The sequence below is a fragment of the Oncorhynchus keta genome, chromosome 15 (genome assembly GCF_023373465.1).
Source record: "Oncorhynchus keta strain PuntledgeMale-10-30-2019 chromosome 15, Oket_V2, whole genome shotgun sequence".
In the NCBI taxonomy this organism is placed as follows: domain Eukaryota; kingdom Metazoa; phylum Chordata; class Actinopteri; order Salmoniformes; family Salmonidae; genus Oncorhynchus; species Oncorhynchus keta.
Genome location: NC_068435.1, coordinates 17,446,773 through 17,468,110, shown reverse-complemented (window position 1 = coordinate 17,468,110; position 21,338 = coordinate 17,446,773). Strand labels below are relative to the sequence as shown.

General features: G+C 42.5%; 1 protein-coding gene across 4 annotated transcripts in view; it reads left to right on the top strand.

The window, feature by feature from the left end:
• Nucleotides 1–20,602, top strand: part of LOC118394547 (glycogen debranching enzyme-like) — a 30,824-nt gene extending 10,222 nt beyond the window's left edge. For all 4 annotated transcript variants that reach the window (XM_035787819.2, XM_035787820.2, XM_035787821.2 and 1 more), the window contains exons 14-34: nt 82–245; nt 654–755; nt 2,401–2,556; nt 2,858–3,008; nt 3,272–3,396; nt 3,890–4,002; nt 5,850–5,984; nt 7,740–7,870; nt 8,418–8,554; nt 8,850–8,983; nt 9,574–9,749; nt 10,077–10,179; nt 10,884–11,109; nt 14,304–14,424; nt 14,655–14,790; nt 15,424–15,536; nt 15,715–15,926; nt 19,005–19,102; nt 19,293–19,380; nt 19,529–19,662; nt 19,748–20,602. In XM_035787819.2, the coding sequence (XP_035643712.1) occupies nt 82–245; nt 654–755; nt 2,401–2,556; nt 2,858–3,008; nt 3,272–3,396; nt 3,890–4,002; nt 5,850–5,984; nt 7,740–7,870; nt 8,418–8,554; nt 8,850–8,983; nt 9,574–9,749; nt 10,077–10,179; nt 10,884–11,109; nt 14,304–14,424; nt 14,655–14,790; nt 15,424–15,536; nt 15,715–15,926; nt 19,005–19,102; nt 19,293–19,380; nt 19,529–19,662; nt 19,748–19,865 (2,873 nt within the window). In that variant the 3' untranslated portion in view covers nt 19,866–20,602. The remainder of the gene's footprint in view (nt 1–81; nt 246–653; nt 756–2,400; nt 2,557–2,857; nt 3,009–3,271; nt 3,397–3,889; nt 4,003–5,849; nt 5,985–7,739; nt 7,871–8,417; nt 8,555–8,849; nt 8,984–9,573; nt 9,750–10,076; nt 10,180–10,883; nt 11,110–14,303; nt 14,425–14,654; nt 14,791–15,423; nt 15,537–15,714; nt 15,927–19,004; nt 19,103–19,292; nt 19,381–19,528; nt 19,663–19,747) is intronic.
• The last annotated feature ends 736 nt before the right edge of the window (nt 20,603–21,338 follow it).

Genomic DNA, 21,338 nt, shown 5'->3' with positions numbered 1-21,338 from the left:
ACAGTGGTGTAACTGTGAACCCCTCCCTCCCTCCCCCCTCCTCCCCCTCCCTCCCTCTCCCTCCCTTCCTGGCCCCTCCAGAGGCAATGAGTGCAGGGGACAGTCACGAGGAGGGCAGGCTTGTGTACCGGTACGGAGGGGAGCCTGTCGGGGCCTTCGTCCAGCCCAGCCTCCGCCCCCTGGTGCCCAGCATCGCCCACGCCATGTTCCTGGATGTCACCCATGACAATGAGTGCCCCATCCAGGTACTTTATTCTTAGCCTATCCTTAACTTCCGCTATTCAGGTACATCACAGTGTTATAGTGGCCATTGCTGTTTCATTGCTGTAAATAAAATATCTCGGCACTATTTCAATATGCACAATAGCTGGCATACTGCTGCTTAGAATGAAGCAATTATATTGGCCATGCATTCTAAGTGGTATGCTATTGTGTGCATTGCAGGACAATTCTCCTGCAACAAGGTGATCTGTTGAGAGCCTGGTTGATTTCAATATGAACTTTTGGTTTAATTCCAGCACAATATGAAACTCCAGTGAGGTGTGTGTGCTGTTTCCATGTTTACTCTCTGGGAACATTTCCCCTAGTGGCAAAAAAGAGACAACCACAAACCTTGGTGTGTGTCAATTCCTTTGTTGTTGTCTATATTCCAGCTCCGCTCTTCGTATGACTCACTCCCCAGTTCTGCCATCGTCTCAATGGCCTGCTGTTGCTCTGGCAGCACCAGGGGATATGATGAGATGGTGCCTCACCAGGTAACTCTCACACCTTTTCTTGGTCATAACAGTATAATGACTTTTAGACAGATATTTGTATATCTTAAATGCATATACAACACTATAGCGTCACAATATCTTAAATCACTAAGTATAAAGCCAAGGAGTTTAGAATGATGGTAGCTAGTTACCCCTGGTATCATATGTAGAATTTCAGGAAAGGAGATTTAAAACTGCAACATGTTCTCTACTCCAATAAGAGGGGTGTGAATATTTTTTTATTTATTTACATTTTTTAATCTTTATTTAACTAGGCAAGTCAGTTAAGAACAAATTCTTATTTACAATGACGGCCTAGGAACAGTGGGTTAACTGCCTTGTTCAGGGGCAGATTCTATCTTTACAACCATTCGGTTACTAGTCTAACGCTCTAACCACTAGGCTACCTGCCGTGGGGTCTCAAATAGTACTTGAGCACCGCTGCCTGGACTAGACTCTTTAGTGACCATCTCTCCTTCCTGGACTAGACTCTTTAGTGACCATCTCTCCTTCCTGGACTAGACTCTTTAGTGACCATCTCTCCTTCCTGGACTAGACTCTTTAGTGACCATCTCTCCTTCCTGGACTAGACTCTTTAGTGACCATCTCTCCTTCCTGGACTAGACTCTTTAGTGACCATCCTTCCTGGACTAGACTCTTTAGTGACCATCTCTCCTGCCTGGACTAGACTCTTTAGTGACCATCTCTCCTTCCTGGACTAGACTCTTTAGTGACCATCTCTCCTTCCTGGACTAGACTCTTTAGTGACCATCTCTCCTGCCTGGACTAGACTCTTTAGTGACCATCTCTCCTGCCTGGACTAGACTCTTTAGTGACCATCTCTCCTTCCTGGACTAGACTCTTTAGTGACCATCTCTCCTTCCTGGACTAGACTCTTTAGTGACCATCTCTCCTGCCTGGACTAGACTCTTTAGTGACCATCTCTCCTGCCTGGACTAGACTCTTTAGTGACCATCTCTCCTTCCTGGACTAGACTCTTTAGTGACCATCTCTCCTTCCTGGACTAGACTCTTTAGTGACCATCTCTCCTGCCTGGACTAGACTCTTTAGTGACCATCTCTCCTTCCTGGACTAGACTCTTTAGTGACCATCTCTCCTGCCTGGACTATACTCTTTAGTGACCATCTCTCCTGCCTGGACTAGACTCTTTAGTGACCATCTCTCCTTCCTGGACTAGACTCTTTAGTGACCATCTCTCCTGCCTGGACTACTCTCTTTAGTGACCATCTCTCCTGCCTGGACTACTCTCTTTAGTGACCATCTCTCCTTCCTGGACTAGATTCTTTAGTGACCATCTCTCCTTCCTGGACTAGACTCTTTAGTGACCATCTCTCCTGCCTGGACTAGACTCTTTAGTGACCATCTCTCCTGCCTGGACTAGACTCTTTAGTGACCATCTCTCCTTCCTGGACTAGACTCTTTAGTGACCATCTCTCCTTCCTGGACTACTCTCTTTAGTGACCATCTCTCCTTCCTGGACTACTCTCTTTAGTGACCATCTCTCCTTCCTGGACTAGACTCTTTAGTGACCATCTCTCCTGCCTGGACTAGACTCTTTAGTGACCATCTCTCCTGCCTGGACTAGACTCTTTAGTGACCATCTCTCCTGCCTGTCTGCCTGTAGATCTCAGTGGTCAAGGAGGAGCGTTTCTACCCCAAGTGGAACCCTGAAGCCAAGGCCTCGTCACCCGGGGAGGTCAACTTGAAGACGGGTATCATCGCTGGCAAGCTGGCCCTCAACAAAATGCACCAGGAACTGGCTTCCAAGGGCTTCAACCAGGTGGGTGTGTGGGGGAATGGGTGTTCGTCTGACTCAATCTCAAACCAATTTCTTGCCCATATCCATAGGCCTTTGAATGGGTATTGGCAACATGGTGAATGGTAATTGTAGACTAGATTAAATAGATATGACATAGCAGTTACTCCTATTTAGTCCTTTGAGATGTGAAGAGGAGTCAATAATAACCAATGGATCATTTTGTCCCTACAGTATTCAGGTCAGTATGTGTGTGTGAATGTGGAAATGTATTTGCCTGATAAAAGTTGTTTGTAACACTGCTTGTCTCCTGGCCCTCTCCTAGGTGTACGTTGACCAGGTGGACGAGGACATTGTAGCGGTGACACGTCACTGTCCCAGCACCCACCAGTCTGTGGTGGCCGTGTGTCGCACTGCCTTCCATAACCCCAAACACCACCAGTACAGGAAGGAGGTTCCACCCATGTTTATCCCTGGTGTGATGCTTCACTGTTATCATAAACAAGACACTATCCTCAGAATGGGCTATCTATAAAAATACAATTATACTTGAGTGGCCTATGTCATTCATCTTCAGAACTCTAGAATGTGCTGATAATGGCAGCCATCTTAGTCAGGGATAATTAAAAACCAGTATAATTGGAGAGAAAAAAATGTCAAGAGAGGCACAGGAGAACACTACTGACCTGGATGCACCTACTATTTTAAAACAATCCCCTTCATCTCTCTCCATCTCCAGGTAAAATTGAGGAGGTCATTCTGGAGGCGCGTATCATTGACCGGCAAGCCGGCACTTACAAGAAGTGCGAGAAGTACATCAACGGCATGCCGGAGTACACCGTGGAGATTAAGGAGCACATCCAGGTGACGTGACGCTGGGAATGTGGGTAATAATTAGTTGTTTAGGCCTCCTGTCACAATGGGCTTGAGCAGTAAAGATCGCCTTGTGACAAATATTTCCTCTCAAACCAAACAAATCCATTTTCAGACTGGCTCTTGAAAAACAAGAAGCTTCAGTGGCATCTGGTTACATTTCACAAGCTGGTATTGTGTCTGTATTCTGTCTGGAATGTTTGTCAGTTTCTGTTGAATGCCATTTAGTTTACAGTGCATTTCTAAAATATTCAGACCCCTTGACTTTTTCCACATTTTGTTACATTACAGCCCTATTCTAAAATGTATGAACAATAAAATCCTCCTCAATCTACACACAATATTTGGTTATATAGACCAGCAAAAGCCATTTCATAATTGTCCTCAACTCTCCTCTCAATCGCCCATTGTGGACCATCATACTGTTTTGTGTGGTAGTGAAACATTATTCACCCCTGGTCTTCTGTGTCCCCTGTCACCCCAGCTGAAAGATAGTGGTGTTGTAAAACACGCAGGCGTGACGTCTAAGGGCAGCAGTGAGTTTGTCCAGGAGATCATCTTCGAGCGCCTCACCCCTGGCAGTGTCATCGCTTTCAGGTCAGAGGTCATGATGAGCAGACCAATATATACACCCATTAAATAGAATTTCAAAGCATAGTCTATTGTAACACACACCAATGAGGGATATTCTCTGGCCAGTTTGGCCCCCTATTGTACACTGTTGTTTAGTCCCTATTGTCCACTCACAACTCACAGATAATACTGTTGACTCTGCACCCCTTCGATAACTCAGTTGGTAGAGCGGAGGACTGTAATTAAAATAGCAGTGGTCCTTAGGTCGCTGGTTCAAATTCGGCTCGAAGGAAGAAACCTTTCCCTCTAGCTTTTGGCTGACCTTTCATGGCATAAATCCAGGAATCTCTCCAGCCTTGAAGAGCCTGTACAGTATGTCTCCTAGCCTGACCCCAAATCGGTTAGGTCGGGGGATTGTGGACGCCAGGTCATCTGATGCAGCACTCATCACTCTCCTTCTTGGTAAAATAGCCATTACACAGCCTGGAGGTGTGTTGGATCATTGTCCTGTAGAAAAACAAATGATAGTCACACTAAGCCCAAACCAGATGGGATGGCGTAGTCACTGCAGAATGCTGTGGTAGCCATGCTGGTTAAGTGTGTCTTGAATTCTAAGTGTGCCTTGCTCCCTTTGGTCTCAACAACGTAGACTTTGATCTGAAACCATTCTTGTGATTATTGTGAGTTTTGCTATTGTAATTGTTTGTAAGCTTGTGTAGTCTAAAATTAATCTATGATCGTATGCTATCCATTTGTTGTTTGTATGCTGTTCTTTGTATGCCATTTTAATATTTGAGAATTAACCAATGATATTAGGCCATACTTGGCCATGATTACAACACCTGTGTGTCTTTTGACACTATATAAACGAGTCACCCTGCACTGTTTGTGATTATACCCTGATGAAGACAGCTTGCCTGTCGAAACTTTAAGTGTGAAATTCACATGCAGAGATCATACGCTCACCCACAGCATTTCACAAAAACATTGCGGTTAGAACCAAAAATCTCCCATTTGGACTCCAGACCAAAGGACAAATTTCCACCAGTCTAAAGTTCATTTTTCGTGTTTGTAGGCCCAAGAAATTCTCTTCTTATTATTGGTGTCCTTTAGTAGTGGTTTCAATGCAGCAATTCGACCATGAAGGTCTGGTCACTGCAGTTTCCTCTGAGCAGTAGATGTTGAGATGTGTCTGTTACTTGAACTCTGTGAAGCATTTATTTGGGCTGCAATTTCTGGGGCTGGTAACTCTAATGAACTAATCCTCTGCAGCAGAGGTAACTCTGGGTCTTCCATTCCTGTGGCGGTCCTCATGAGAGCCAGTTTCATCATAGTGCTTGATGGTTTTTGCGACTGCACCTGAAGAAAGTTTCAAGTTCTTTATGTTCCGTATTGACTGACCTTCATGTCTTAAAGTAATGATGGACTGTCGTTTCTCTTTGCTTATTTGAGCAGTTCTTGCCATAATATGAACTTTGTCTTTTACCAAAAAGTGCTATCTTCTGTAACCACCCTGACCTTGTCACAACACAACTGATTGGCTGGAACACATTAAGAAGGAAAGAAATTCCATAAATTCACTTTTAAGAAGGCACACCTGTTAATTGAAATGCATTCCAGGTGATTACCTCATGCAGCTTGGTTGAGAGAATGCCAAGAGTGTGCAAAGCTGTCATCAAGGCAAAAGGGTGGCTATTTGAAGAATCTCAAATATAAAATATTTTTGATTGGTGTAACACTTTTTTGGTTACTACATGATTCCATATGTGGTATTTCATAGTTTTGATGTCTTCACTATCAAAGAAAACCCCTTGAATGAGTAGGTGTTCTAAAACTTTTGACTGGAAGTGTATATGTGTTTCCCTCACCAGGGTGAGTCTGGACCCTAAGGCTCAGGGGCTGGTGGGAGTCATCAGACATCACCTGATCCAATTCAGCCCCAAGTACAAGCCTGGCAGTCTGCCTGACCAGCACACACCAACCATACTGGAGATACCACTGGCACAGTGAGTATACATCACACAAAAACACGCAAATGTACCTTTACACACACACACTGCATTGCAAACATATACAGTGCATTTGGGAAGTTATCAGGCTCCTTGACTTTTTCCACATTTTGTTACATTACAGCCTTATTCTAAAATGGATTAAACAAAAACATTCCTGAGTCAATCTACACATAATAATGATAGCGAGAACAGGTTTTTAGACATTTTTGCAAATGTATTAAAAAGAAAATATGTAAATATCACATTTACATAAGTATTCAGACCCTTTACTATGAGACTCGAAATTGAGCTCAGGTACATTGTGTGTCCGTTGATCATCCTTGAGATGTTTGTAGAACTTGATTGGAGTCCACCTGTGGTACATTCAATTGATTGGACATGATTTAGAAAGGCACACACCTGTCTATGTAAGGTTCCACAGTTGACAGCACATGTCAGAGCAAAAACCAAGCCATGACATGGAAGGGGATTTGTCCGTGGAGATCCAAGACAGGATTGTGTTGAGGCACAGATCTGGGGAAGGGTACCAAAAAAGTTCTGCAGCATTGAAGGTCTGCAAGAACACCGTGGCCTCCATCATTCTTAAATGGAAGAAGTTTGGAGACTCTTCATAGAGCTGGCTGCCTGACCAAACTGAGCAATCAGGGGGAGAATGGCCTTGGTCAGGGAGGTGACCAAGAGCCTGATGGTCACTCTGATAGAGTTCCTCGTATGGAGATGGAAGAAACTTCCAGAAGGCAACCATCTCTGTAGCACTCCACCAATCAGGCCTTTATGGTAGAGTGGCCAGACAGAAGCCACTCCTCAGTAAAAGTCACATGACATCCCGCTTGGAGTTTGCCAAAAGGAACACAAATGACTCTGACCATCAGAAAGAAGATTCTCTGGTTTGATGAAACCAAGATTGAAACCTTTGGCCTGAATGCCAAGCGTCCCGTCTGGAGGAAACCTGGGACCATCCCTACGGTGAAGCATGGTGGTGGCAGCATCATGCTGTGGGGATGTTTTTCAGCGGCAGGGACTGGGAGACTAGTCAGGATCGAGGGAAAGATGATGAGGGGAGTAAAGTACAGAGAGATGAAAACCTACTCCAGAGCACTCAGGACCTCAGACTGGGGGCGAAGGTTCACCTTCCAATAGGACAACAAAATGGTTGTGCAGCGACGCTCCCCATCCAACCTTAGAGCTTGAGAGGATCTGCAGAGAAGAATGGGAGAAACTCCCCAAATACAGATGTGCCAAGCTTGTAGTGTCATACTCATACTGGAGGCTGTAGTCGCTGCTTAAACAAAGTATTTTTTATTTCACCTTTATTTCACCTTTATTTAACCAGGTAGGCCAGTTGAGGACATGTTCTCATTTACAACTGCAACCTGTCATGGGTATAGGGTACTGAGTATAGGGTCTGAATACTTATGTAAATGTGATATTTCAGTTATTCCAAATCTGGTTTTATGGGGTATTGTGTGTAGATCGATGAGGGGAAAAAAACAATTTAATAAATGTTAGAATATGGCATTAACGTAACAAAATGTGGAAAAACTGAAGGTATTGGAAAAGCGTTACTATACCTTTCAAGCCATTGTAAGCGTTTGATTTTTCCTGGTTGGCTATATATTTGTATAGTGATGAATTGTGTCCATACAGTTTGTGTTGAAATACTGATCAGCAGGGCTCTGTCGTCTCCAGTTGTGCTCTCAGGTGGGTGTGTTCTAATGTTATCTGACTCCATCTTCTGTCCCCATTCAGGATCATGTCTAAGCTGACTCTGGGCGACATGAACATGCTGCTGTTCCGCTGTGACTCTGAGGAACAGGAGGACGGAGGAGGCTGCTACAACATCCCTTCCTGGACCAGCTTCAAGTACGGTGGCCTGCAAGGTACAGTTTTTAAATTTATTTAACCTTTATTTAACTAGGCAAGTCAGTTAAGAACAAATTCTTATTTACAATGATATCCTACTGTACCCCAGCCAAACCTGTATGATGCTGGGCCAAATGTGCCCCGCCCTATGGGACTCCCAATCACGGCTGGTTGTGATACAGCCTGGATTCGAAACAGGATGAGATGCAGTGCCTTAGAACGCTGCGCCACTCGGGAGCCCAATTTTGCCCCAGTGCACAGTGAGGTGGTCCAGTCAGCACCAGGATTGGGGTCAATTCCATTTAAATTCGGTCAATTCAGAGTAAATTGGAATTTTACAGTTTACTTCCTGAATTGACTGATTTAATCCTAACCCTGGTCAGCACACATTGTGGAAGTTGCCCCAACCACTGATACAGGGTCAGATATTTTTCCATCCCCCGCAATGGTTAGGATTTGAGTTGGTTAGCTCATCTTAGAGCTGTGTCTACAAGCAGCTGTACACATATTGTTGAATGAAACTGGACTTAGACATTGAAAACGGGATTCATTGTGTTCATACAGGTCTTCTGTCAGTGATGGCGGACATTCGTCCCAAGAACGACCTGGGCCACCCGGTGTGTGACAACCTGAGACAGGGGGACTGGATGATCGACTACGTCAGTAACAGGCTGGTGTGCCACAGTGGCGCTCTAGGAGAGGTGAGCGGTTTGAGTGACAGTAATTTAAACTGAATGAATGAATCACATTTTGATTTTTTTATAGGCCTTATGATGGTAAGAAGTAGACAAACAAGATGGTCTGAACTTGACAATGATTATTGTAAATAGAAATTAATCCTACAACTCAGCCCAGCTAAGGTCTAAGACCTGAGTTTTAAATCAACCACTGTGGTAGCAGTATGATAATAGGAAGATGATTATCATCATTGTCACCATTTTCCGTTGTCATAATCTTTAAGTTTGGTGTTATCCAGATAACATGTGTTGTTTCCAGGTGGGGAAGTGGCTCAAGGCGATGTTCCATTATCTGAAGCACATCCCTCGCTATCTCATCCCCTGCTACTTTGATGCCATTTTAGTGGGAGTCTACACCACGGCTCTTGACACCACCTTCAACAAGATGTCCAGGTACAAATTTAGGATCTTAATTTGATCACCCTGTTGCAGGAAATGTCCTGCACAGCAGGAAATGCAAACCTCTAGTGTATTCAAGGTTTAAAAAATATTCAAAAATGTGTAATTTACAGTTACACATTTCAGACTTGATTTGTTCTAATTATGTAACAACCCCTACAAAAAATCTCCATTAATTATAAACCACACATAATTCAGATTTCCTGAAGTTGCAGGATTATTTTCCTCCTGTGAGAAACTGGTCAAATTAAAATCTTGCACCTGGATGTCTCACACTTACAACCCTATAACGTTTATCTCATACCCAACATACATTGCGGAAATGATGCAATAGAAGAATGGAATATTCTTAAATTATTAGATTTAGTGAGAATATTTGTATTAAAAAAGGCCTTGCACCTTTAAGGGTATTTATGCCGAAACCCAGAACCATACCATTAAATGTTTTTGACAATATCTTTTAACCTCTATCCTTTTTTACAACATATGTATTTTCTTGTGGCGTCTTCAGTTTTGTCCAGTAATGGTGCACAATATTTTTTATGTAAAACCATGGTTTTTTTTCTGGTTTCTGTCTCTTTCAGTTTCGTCCAGAACGGCTCGACCTTTGTCAAACTGCTAGCTCTGGGCTCGGTCCAGATGGGTGGTGTGGGAAGTTTCCCGGCTCTGCCTCCCTTGTCCCTGGAACTACCCGACGTCCCCTACCGCCTCAACAAGGACACCGGCAAGAAGGAGCAGTGCTGCATCTCCCTGGCCGCAGGTCTGCTAGCAACAACCAATTTCTATTATATATTCTATTCTACTTCTGTAAACAGTAGTCGGATGCCAACCTAATAACCATAATTCTTCTCTGTTGATATTCACGAAAGTGGTGTTTAAGTCTATTGTTGGTCAGCAAAATGGTCTATTGTAGTCAGTTGCTTGGTATTTTTAAGCTGACACAATTCTATAAGCTTCAGTCCAATCCAGTAGGTCAGCTGACAAAGTCCTACTTGTATCTCGGTACCGTTTTGAGAATTGGTGTTAGAATTTCAGCTGCATTTGAACGTCTTCTTCCTTTATTCATCTCTGCCTTCCTGTTTCACAGGTCTGCCTCACTTCTCCTCTGGGATCTTCCGCTGTTGGGGCCGAGACACCTTCATTGCTCTGCGTGGACTCATGCTGGTCACTGGTCGTCACCTGGAGGCTAGGTGTGTATTCTGTCTGTACTGTAGTAGTATCCTAATTGAACATCTTAGCTATTAGAAAAGATATAACCAGTGGTGTAAAGTATTTAAGTGAAAATACTTTAGAGTACTACTTAAGTCATTTTTTGAGGGTATCTGTACTTTACTATCGATGTTTTTGACAACTTTTACTTCACTACATTCTTCAAGAAATAATGTTATTTTTCCTGCATATATTTTCCCTGACACCCAAAAGTACTCGTTCCATTTTGAATGTTTAGAAGGACAGGAAAATTGTGAAATTCATGCACTTATCAAGAGAATATCCCTTGTCACCCTACTGCATCTGATCTGACGGACTCACTAAACACACATGATGTTTGTAAATTCTGTCTGTGCCCGTAGCTATCCGTAAATTTAAAAAACAAGAAAGAAAATGATGGCGTCAGGTTTGCTTAATATAAGGAATTTAAAATGATTTATACTTTTAAATTTTAATACTTAAGTATCTTTTAGCAATTACATTTACTTTTTGATACTTAAGTATATTTAAAACCAAATACTTTTAGACTTTTACTAAAGTAGTATTTTACTGGGTGATTTTCACATGACTCATTTTCTATTAAGGTGTCTTTACTTTTTTTATGACAATTGGGTACTTTTTCCACCACTGGATATTGCACTGGAGTACAGTTGATATATTCATTGAATGTCTCTTTTTCCTACAGAAACATCATCCTGGCATTTGCAGGCACCCTGAGACACGGTCTTATCCCCAACCTGTTGGGCGAGGGCATCTGTGCCCGCTTCAACTGCCGTGATGCCGTGTGGTGGTGGCTGCAGTGCATCCAGGACTACTGTACCTTGGTGCCCGAGGGCATTGCCATCCTCCGCTGCCCTGTGGTCAGGATGTACCCCCGTGACGACTCTGAGCCCCAGGTCCCTGGCACTCCGGTAGGTCATATCTATACATACACATTATGCATACACACACATCCCTCTCTCTCTCACACACACACACCCACGTGTACACATCAGACACGAACACACATGCATAAACACATACATACACTCCCCATCTATCTCTCTTTGTCACCCCCCCCCCCACACACACACACACACACACACACACACTCCATCTCTCTCTCTTTCCCACCAACACACTCTCACATGCACAAATATAGACACACATATCCATAAACACATACAGGTCCACACAAACATACAGTGCCTTCAGAAAGTAGTCTTACCCCTAGACTTATTCCACATTTTGTTGTTACTGCCTGAATTCAAAATTGATTGAAAAAATGCTTTTCTCTCAGCCATCTGCACATAATACCCCATAATGGCAAAATGAAAACATGTTTTTAGAAATTGTAGCTAATTTATTGAAAATGAAATATAGAAATATCTAATTTACATAAGTATTCACACCCCTGAGTCAATAGATTTTTGAGGGGTAGACGAGCTTTAGTATTGCAAATAGATTGTAACTTCTATCAATGTAATTATCTGCATCATTTTCAATCCCCCATATATTTTTTGTTAAATATTCTATTTGCTATATACAGTATTTTTCAATTGTGCTATGATGTTTCACGAAGGTTCTGAACCTTTCTATTCTCAAAGATTCTACAGATTGTAAATTAAAGATCAAATGTTTTGCTAAGAGTATTATTATATTATTGATCAATTGACTAGGAGTTTTCATATCACACAGCAGTGCTATTTGCAGTGCTATTTGAAAAAACTCAACATTTTTTGTGTATCAGTTCATTAACCATGTGCCATGGAATCGGTACATCGAAAATCTCTTTCCAACTGTTTTGCAGTCTGTATGGCACAGCTGTCATTTTTTGGGTCCTTAAATTAAACTTGTATACTTCTTTATTTATCACAATTTTCTTTAACCAGTTTTGTTTTTTAATCTAGGGCATTTTTGCAGAAATGCTGCAATTATATACTGAACAAAAATATAAACGCAACATGGTCCGACGTTTCAGGAGCTGAAATAAAAGATCCCTGAAATGTTCAATATGCACAAGGGGCTTATTTCTCTCAAATTTTGTGCACAAATTTGTTTACATCCTTGTCAGTGAACAAGTACATTTATTTCGGGATATGAATACCTATTATGCCCACTTCACCGTTTACCATTTTATTGGTAAACTACATGGTAATGTCAAATGTAAAAAAAACTAAAAAATCCAATACGTAAAGTACACTTAATTAGGTTGTAATCCAGAGGTTAGGGAAATGATTTAGATCCTCTGAGGCTGCGGACTGATCCAAATTGTGGATTTAAAAGAACATAACATGACTCATCAGTGTACAATGACACATTTGTATAAGCACCTTTGGCAGCGATTAAGTCTAAGTGCTTTCCGGCCTCCCGAGTGTCGCTGCATCGCAGTGCTAGCTGTGCCACTAGAGATTCTGGGTTCGAGTCCAGGCTCTGTCGCAGCCGACGACCGTGTGCCACGACCGGGAGACCCATGGGGTGGCACACAATTGGCCCAGCGTCGTCCAGGATAGGGCAGGGTTTGGTCGGCAGGGATGTCCTTGTCCCATCGCGCACTAGCGACTCCTGTGGCGGGCCAGGCGCAGTGCACGCTGACACTGGCCAGGTGCACTGTGTTTCCTCTGACACATTGGTGCGGCTGGCTTCCTGGTTAAGTGGACATTGTGTCAAGAAACGGTGCGGCTTGGTTGGGTTGTGTTTCGGAGGATGCACGGCTCTCGACCTTCGCCTCTCCCGAGTCTGTACGGGAGTTGCATCGATGAGACGACTAACTTCCAATTGGATACCATGAAATTGTGGGGTAAAAAAGAAAGTCTGGAGCTTTCTTCACCTGGATTGTGCAACATTTGCCCATTTATTATTTTCAAAATTCTTCAAGCTCTGTCAAATTGGTTGTTGATCATTGCTAGACAACCATTTTCAGGTCTTGCCATAGGTTTTCATGTAGATTTAAGTCAAAACTGTAACTCAGACGTTCAGGGATAGTCAATGTCTTCTTGGTAAGCATCTCTAGTGTAGATTTAGCGTTGTGTTTTATGTTATTGTCCTGCTGAAAGGTGAATTCATCTCCCAGTGTCTGTGGGGAAGCCAGGTTTCCCTGGTGAACCAGGTATTCCTCTAGGATTTTGACTTGTGCTTAGCTCCATTCCGTTTTTTTCTTATCCTACAAAACCCCCCTTGTCCTTAACGATTACAAACATACATATAACATGATGCATCCACCACTATGCTTGACAATATGGAGAGTGGTATTCAGTCGTGTTGTGTTGGATATGCCACAGATATAACACTTTGTATTCAGGACAAAAAGTGAATTGCTTTGCCACATTTTTTGCAGTGTTACTTGCATTGTTGCAAATAGGATGCGTGTTTTGGAATATGTTTATTCTGTAAAGGCTTCCTTTTCACTCTGTTGATTAGGTTAGTATTGTGGAGTAACTACAGTGTTGAACCATCCTCAGTTTTGTTCTATCACAGCCATTAAACTCTAACTGGTTTAATGTCACCATTGGCCTCATGGTGAAATACATGAGCGGTTTTCTTCCTCTCCGGCAACTGAGTTAGGAAGGACACCTGTATCTTGTGACTGGGTGTATTAATACACCATCCAAAGTGTAATTAAAGGTTCAATAAAAATAAACAATGAATTAATAACTTCACCATGCTCAACGGGATATATTTTTAATGTATGCTTTTTTATTTTTACTCATCTACCAATAGGTGCCCTTGTTTTCGAGGCACTGGAAAACCTCCCTGGTCTTTGTGGTTGACTCTGTTTGAAATTCGACTGAGGGACCAGTGGGGTACAGGGATGAGGTAGTCATTCAACAATGTCTATGCAACTTATGTGATTTGTTAAGAAAATTTTTACTCTTGAACTTATTTAGGCTTGCCATAACAAAGGTGTTAATACTTATTGACAAATTTTTAATTAATTTGCAAACATTTCCACATTGACACTATGGGGTATTGTGTGTAGGCCAGTGTCACAAAATTTCAATTTAATCCATTTCAAATTCAGGCTGTAACACAACAAAATGTGGAAAAGTCAAGGGGTGTGAAACATTTCTAAAGGCTCTGTACATCACGCACAGGTAAAGTCTAACTTGATCCTTGTGTGTTTCAGTCCCTGCTCACACAGCCCTTGTGTGATGTCATCCACGAGGCCATGCAACGTCACATGCAGGGTATCGACTTCAGAGAGCGCAACGCAGGACCAAAGATCGACATGCACATGAAGGACGAGGGTGAGTTTGCCACAGTCTAGTTACCTCTCGTTTCGGTCCCACTTTGAGTAAATAGTAGTACCAGGAGTTTTTACTGACCAAGTTACCTGACGAGGAAAAACTCTGGGCCACCTGTTATTCCCTTCAAGTGGCTCTTTTTGGTTTTTAAGGTTTTTGTTATGAGGTGCACATTGTCTTGTTGTCTTGCTTCAGCAAATATGGTATATTGTTATTATTCTCCTTGCTCCCAGGCTTCAATGTTGTGGCCAAAGTGCACCGTGATACTGGCTTTGTTTACGGTGGCAACCGCTTCAACTGCGGAACATGGATGGACAAAATGGGAGAGAGTGACAAAGCTCGCAACAAGGGCATGCCTGCAACACCCAGGTAAGACTCTATCCACTTTACCCCTATTTCTCAAAGGTACAATTCAGCTGTTTTTATCCCAATATCAAATCATTTCTGGGTAACATTTAATCACCTTAATGTGATTGAATTAAAATGGTCAAAATTAAACTAAAAATAGCTTCTTAGCAAAGAGTAATTTCTCAAACAAGAATTTTGCTAGGACTGTCTGGGAGTTGTCTGAGTAGGGAGGGGACAACTGAAAACGAGCTGTTTTTGGCAGAGAGGTTTGGAACGGTCTTTCTTATTGGTCTATTTACTAATTTACCAGGCAGGCCAAAATTCCATCCCACCACAACAGGCTGAAATTTCAGCCGGTCTTTTCAAACAGCTCTTACACTAAAAGGGCATTACCATCATTTTCACAATTTCGCAGTATTATTCCAACCTCATGGTGTGTAAATATAGTATATAAAATACAGGAAAATCAAGCTTTTGACTGCTCTGGGCCTTTAAACCTACAAAACAATACAATTAAACCAAACTAGGGAAAAGGGAAAAGCCAGTGTATGTTTAGTTGGGTGTCTTTCCTGCTTCTCCTGAAGTTTGTAAAGATGTAATAATGCATATTAAATTGATTTGATGTGACTTGTCTCCCTGGTTGTGTGTCTCCAGAGATGGGTCAGCCGTGGAGATTGTGGGCCTCAGTAAGTCTGCGGTGCGCTGGCTGGTGGAGCTCCATAAGAAGGGCCTGTTCCCCCACAGCTCCATGAAAATACACCGGGACGGTGAGTGCTGCCTGGACACACACACACACACACACACACATGCACCAGCAGTGCTGGCATACACACACATTGACATGTATGCAAACATACATGTGCAATGTCCCTCCCTCAGAGACAATTGTTTCGCTAATAAGACATAATGAAACATGTTTTATTATATGATTGGTTTCCCTTGCAGGTAAGGAGGTGAAGGTTTCCTATGAGGAGTGGAACCACAAGATCCTGGCCAACTTTGAGAGGAACTTCTATGTGTCCCAAGACGAGAAGGACCCCAACGAGAAGCACCCCGACCTGGTCCACAAGAGAGGCATCTACAAGGACAGCCACGGAGCCTCCAGCCCCTGGTGTGACTACCAGCTCAGGCCCAACTTTTGCATTGCCATGGTGGTGGTGAGTTGCCATCAGTGTGGCATCAGCCCATGCCCCGTTCCTTCAATCCTTTGCATGTTTTTTTCTCATAGAGAAGCATTGGAATTTCAGTTTTCTTCCAGCATTGACTGAATTGAAATGGAATTGACACCAACCCTGGTCCTTAGCCCATATACACTACCGTTCAAAAGTTTGGGGTCACTTAGACATGTCCTTGTTTTTGAAAGAAAAGCACATTTTTCAGTGTAGACATTGTTGATGTTGTAAATGACTATTGTAGCTGTAAACGGCAGATTTTCTTATGGAATGTCTACATAGACGTACAGAGGCCGATTTATCAGCAACCATCACTGCTAGGCAGAGTTGCAAAGAAAAATACATAGCTCAGACTGGCCAATAAAAAATAAAAGATTAAGATGGGCAAAAAAACAGACACTGGACAGAAGAACTCTGCCTAGAAGGCCAGCATCCCGGAGTCGCCTCTTCACTGTTGATGTTGAGACAGGTGTTTTGTGGGTACTATTTAATGAAGCTGCTAGTTGAAGAGGCGTCTGTTTCTTAACCTGTTGGGGCTAGGGGGCACAAGGAGTTCCCTAAAGGGATCCCATTCAGCTGAATTTTTTTATTATTTAGAAAAATGTAACTTTCACACATTAATAAATCCAATACAGCAAATGAAAGATAAACATATTGTTAATCTACCCATGGTGTCCAATTTAAAAAAATAAAAAAATATATAAAAAAGTTTTACAGCGAAAACACAACATATATCTATCTACGTTAGATGACCACCAAATTCAAAAACACACACAGCGATTTTTCAGTCACAAAAGCATAAATATAGATAAAATGAATCACTAACCTTTGATTATCTCCATCAGATGACACTCATAGGACATCATGTTATACATGTATTGTGTGTTTTGTTCGATAATTTGCATATATATATATAAAATCTCAGTTTACATTGGCGCGTTACATGCAGTAATGTTTTGATTCCAAAACATCCAGTGATTTTGCAGAAATACTCACAATAAACATTGATAAAAGATGCAAGTGTTATTCACAGAATTAAAGATAAACGTATCCTCTATGCAACCGCTGTGTCAGATTTTTCAACAACAAAAAAATACGGAAGAAGAATAATCTGAGAACGGCGCTCAGAACCCAAAGAAATAGCCTCCATTTTGGCATCAACAGAAGCTACAAAAAACACAAAATATTCACTTACCTTTGAATATCTTCATAAGAAGGCAGTTCCAGGCATCCCAGTTCGACAATAAATGACTGATTTGTTCCATAAAGTTCCAAAAAGCCCATAATTTAGCCACTTGTTGTTAGCTTGTTCAGCCCAGCATTCAATCCTCAAAAAGCACGAGCAATTCTTCCAGACAAAAACTCAAAAAGTTCCGTTACAGGTCGTAGATACAAGTCAAATGATGTATGCAATCCAGGATGTTTTAAACATTAATCAGCAATAAGGTTCCAACCGGAGAATTTAATTGTCTGAAGAAATGCATTGGAACGTGAGGACACTCTCTCGTGACCGCGTGCAATGAGACCGAGGCTTTCTGCCAGACCACCCACTCAAAGAGCTATTATGAGCCTCACCTTAATAGTAGAATCATACAACCAAAATCTAAAGACTGTGACATCTTGTGGAAGCCCTAGGAAGTGCATGCTCATCCATATCTAAGATGGACATCAAATGGCACTGTTTTCTAAATTGAGTTCTCACTTCCTGTTTGGATTTCTTCTCAGGTTTTTGTCTGCCATATGAGTTCTGTTATACTCACAGACATAATTTAAACAGTTTTAGAAACTTCAGAGTGTTTTCTATCCACCGGTAATAATAATATGCATATATTCCCATCTGGGAAAGAGTAGGAGGCAGTTTACTCTGGGCACGCCTTTCATCCAAAAGTGAAAATGTTGCCCCCTAGCCCCAACAGGTTTCATTAACTAGACACTCTAATCTACTTGTCCTCTTGCTCAGTTGTGCACCGGGGCCTCCCACTTCTCTCTCTATTCTGGTTCGAGCCAGTTTGTGCTGTTCTGTGAAGGGAGTAGTACACAGCGCTGTACGAGATCTTCAGTTTCTTGGCAATTTCTCGCATGGAATAGTCTTCACTACTCAGAACAAGAATAGACTGATGAGTTTCAGATGAAAGGTATTTATTTCTGGCAATTTTGAGCCTGTAATCGAACCCACAAATGCTGACGCTCCAGATACTCAACTTTTCTAAAGAAGGCCAGCTTTAATTAGTACAATAGTTTTCAGCTGTGCTAACATAATTGCAAAGGGTAATGGGCTGACAATGGGCCTCTGTATGCCTATGTAGATATTCCATAAAAAATCTGCCATTTCCAGCTACAATAGTTATTAACAACATCAACAATGTCTACACTGTATTTATGATAAATTTGGAATTGGTCCCCCCTTTGCTGCTATAATAGCCTCCACTCTTCTGGGAAGGCTTTTCACTAGATGTTGGAACATTGCTGCGAGGACTTACTTCCATTCAGCCACGAGCATTAATGAGGTTGGTGTTCGATGGGGTTCAGATCAGGGCTCTGTTGAGGCCAGTCAAGTTCTTCCACACTGATCTCGACAAATCATTTCCGTATGGACCTTGCTTTGTGCACGGTGCCATTGTCATGCTGAAACGGGAAAGAGCCTTACACAAAGTTGGAAGCACAGAATCGTCTAGAATGTCATTGGTAGTCCGTCGGACTGCCAGATGGTGAAGCTTGATCACACTCCAGAGAACGCGTTTCCACTGCTCCAGAGTCCAATGGCAGCAAAGCTTGTGTGTGGCTACTCGGCCATGGAAACCGATTTCATGAAGCTCCCGATGAACAGTTCTTGTGCTGACGTTGCTTCCAGAGGCTGTTTGGAACTCAGTAGTGAGTGTTGCAACTGAGGACAGATGCTTTTACGCGTTATCTGCTTCAGCACTCGGCAGTCTTGTTTCTGTGAACTTGTGTGGCCTACCACTTCGTGGCTGAGCTGTTGTTGCTTCTAGACATTTTCACTTCACAATAACTCTTATGGGTTAATAAGTTGACCTGAATGGTGTTCTCTATTCTGTCCTTGAGGCTCCTGAGTTGTTCACTGTGGAGAGAGCCTGGAAAGCCCTGGGAATTGCTGAGAAGAAGCTGCTAGGACCTCTGGGAATGAAGACGTTGGACCCAGAGTAAGAGACCTCATTATCCCTCATCACCATGGGACCTGACCATGAGAACCTAGGGCCCTGAGTTTTTCTTATTCAGGTCATATGTTCAAGAAAAACTCCTGGCCCCACTCATACTTGTTCATTAACTGATTCATTTTCAATACTTATTTTCCTGGCACATATACTGACATCAAGTTAATTTCTCCCCTAGTGATATGGTGTACTGTGGTGTCTATGACAACGCCCTGGACAACGATAACTACAACGTGGCCAGAGGTTTCAACTACCACCAAGGACCGGTGAGTGTCCCTTACTGAGGAATTGAGTTGTATTATACCTTGAATTAGGAGTTATTGTTAACTTTATTATGTCAATGCTCCCGAGGGTATAAATAAAATTGTATTAAATTTATCTGATTGGTTTAATGACTTTTTGTTTGTTTTTTAGGAGTGGCTATGGCCAATTGGGTACTTCCTGCGAGCAAAGCTCTATTTTGCCAAGAAGCTTGGGAAGGAGACCTATGAACAGACAGTGTACCTGGTGAAGAGCATTCTCTCTCAGCATTATGTCCACCTGGAGAGGTAAATACACACACTAACACACACATTTGCACATGCGCACACACACACTTTGAACTTTCATCCATGTCTCTTCCTACCCTCTAAGGTCTAGCTGGAAGGGTCTGCCAGAGCTGACCAATGAGAATGGCCAGTACTGTCCCTTCAGCTGCGAATCACAGGCCTGGTCCATCTCCACGGTGCTGGAAGTCCTCCACGACATATAGCACCTTACTTCCTGTGGGCGGAGACTCGCCCCATGATCTAATGTCCTCCTGTAGTCCGGCACTGTTTTAATTCACCTTCATAGTGTGGTGTTTGTTGTCTTGTTTTGGACCACATGTACACCCTATGCATTAAACCTACTGGGCTCGCAAGTATACAGTAATGCCTTGTGAACACCAGCAATTCTAGTGGTTGTGGACGGCATTGGGAAATTTTAGCTGACGGCCTCATTTGACGGCTGACTTAGTGTTGTCAAGGTATGATCCCTGAGTTACAGTAGACACATGAGCTAATGTTAAAGCACTTAATGATAAAGTATTAAAGATAAAGTATTGGAAGGGTTTGGAAGACCGACTGTTTTTAAACCAGCTAACCTCATAGGCAGTTGAACTTTAACCGTGTGTCGCCTGCACTGCTACCCGGTCCATGGAGATCCTTTTAAAGATGGTATCAAAATGTACTGTACTATGAAATTAGTCAAGTGACAACCCATTGCTGTGTGCTTCCATGCCTTTTTATTAGAGATTAGATCCCTAAAAATAAACCTCTGTGGAAAGCATCACTGTGACAGAAGAACTTGTAGAGTAGCTGTTCTATCCATAACCCACCCTAAATGTGATGCATCGCTCCTTGTGAATCTGGTGCCACTTTTTATTGGTCAGCATGCTCCCAGTTTATAGTGTGATTCATAAGTGTGTCTGTCTACATAGTGTTGTCACATAAACAGTCTGCAACATGAGACATTCTGTGTCTTTGACTTGATGTTTGTGTTGAGGTGAAGAAAACCATAATAGGGTTAGCCTGTTCACCAGCTTTTTTCTCTCTGGATTGTTAGACACAGCACAAAATAAATGTTTTTTATACAGTACCCGTCAAAAGGATGAACACACCTACTCGATCAGCTCCTTTGTCTCACAACCTCTCCCTAAGTATAAGCAAGACAAAGGAGCTGATTGTGGACTATAGGAAAAGGAGGGCCGAACAGGCCCCCATTAACATTGACCTTGCTGAAGTGGAGTGGATCGAGAGTTTCATGTTCCTTGGTGTCCACATCACCAATGAACTATCATGGTCCAAACACATCAAAAGACCGTTGTGAAGAGGGCACGACAAAACCTTTTCCCCCTCAGGAGAATGAAAAGATTTGGCATGGGTCCTCAGATCCTCAAAGTTCTACAGCTGCACCATCGAGAGCATCATGCAGTAACAGTGTACAGTCGTGGCCAAAAGTTTTGAGATTGACACAAATATTTTTAAGAGACCATCACAACTCTGTTTTCTCACACAATTGCATAGCTTATAGAAACGTTGCGCAACATGGGCTCTCATGAAGTGTTTGATTGGATTTGACATTGTATTTGAATTGATGTCAGAATATTCGAGGGGCAATAGAGTGCCAGGCAGTTAGCAAGTCTGGTAGGCTACTAATGACCATCAGCAGCATCAGAGCTCGGAGAAGCCTAATTACTGTGACT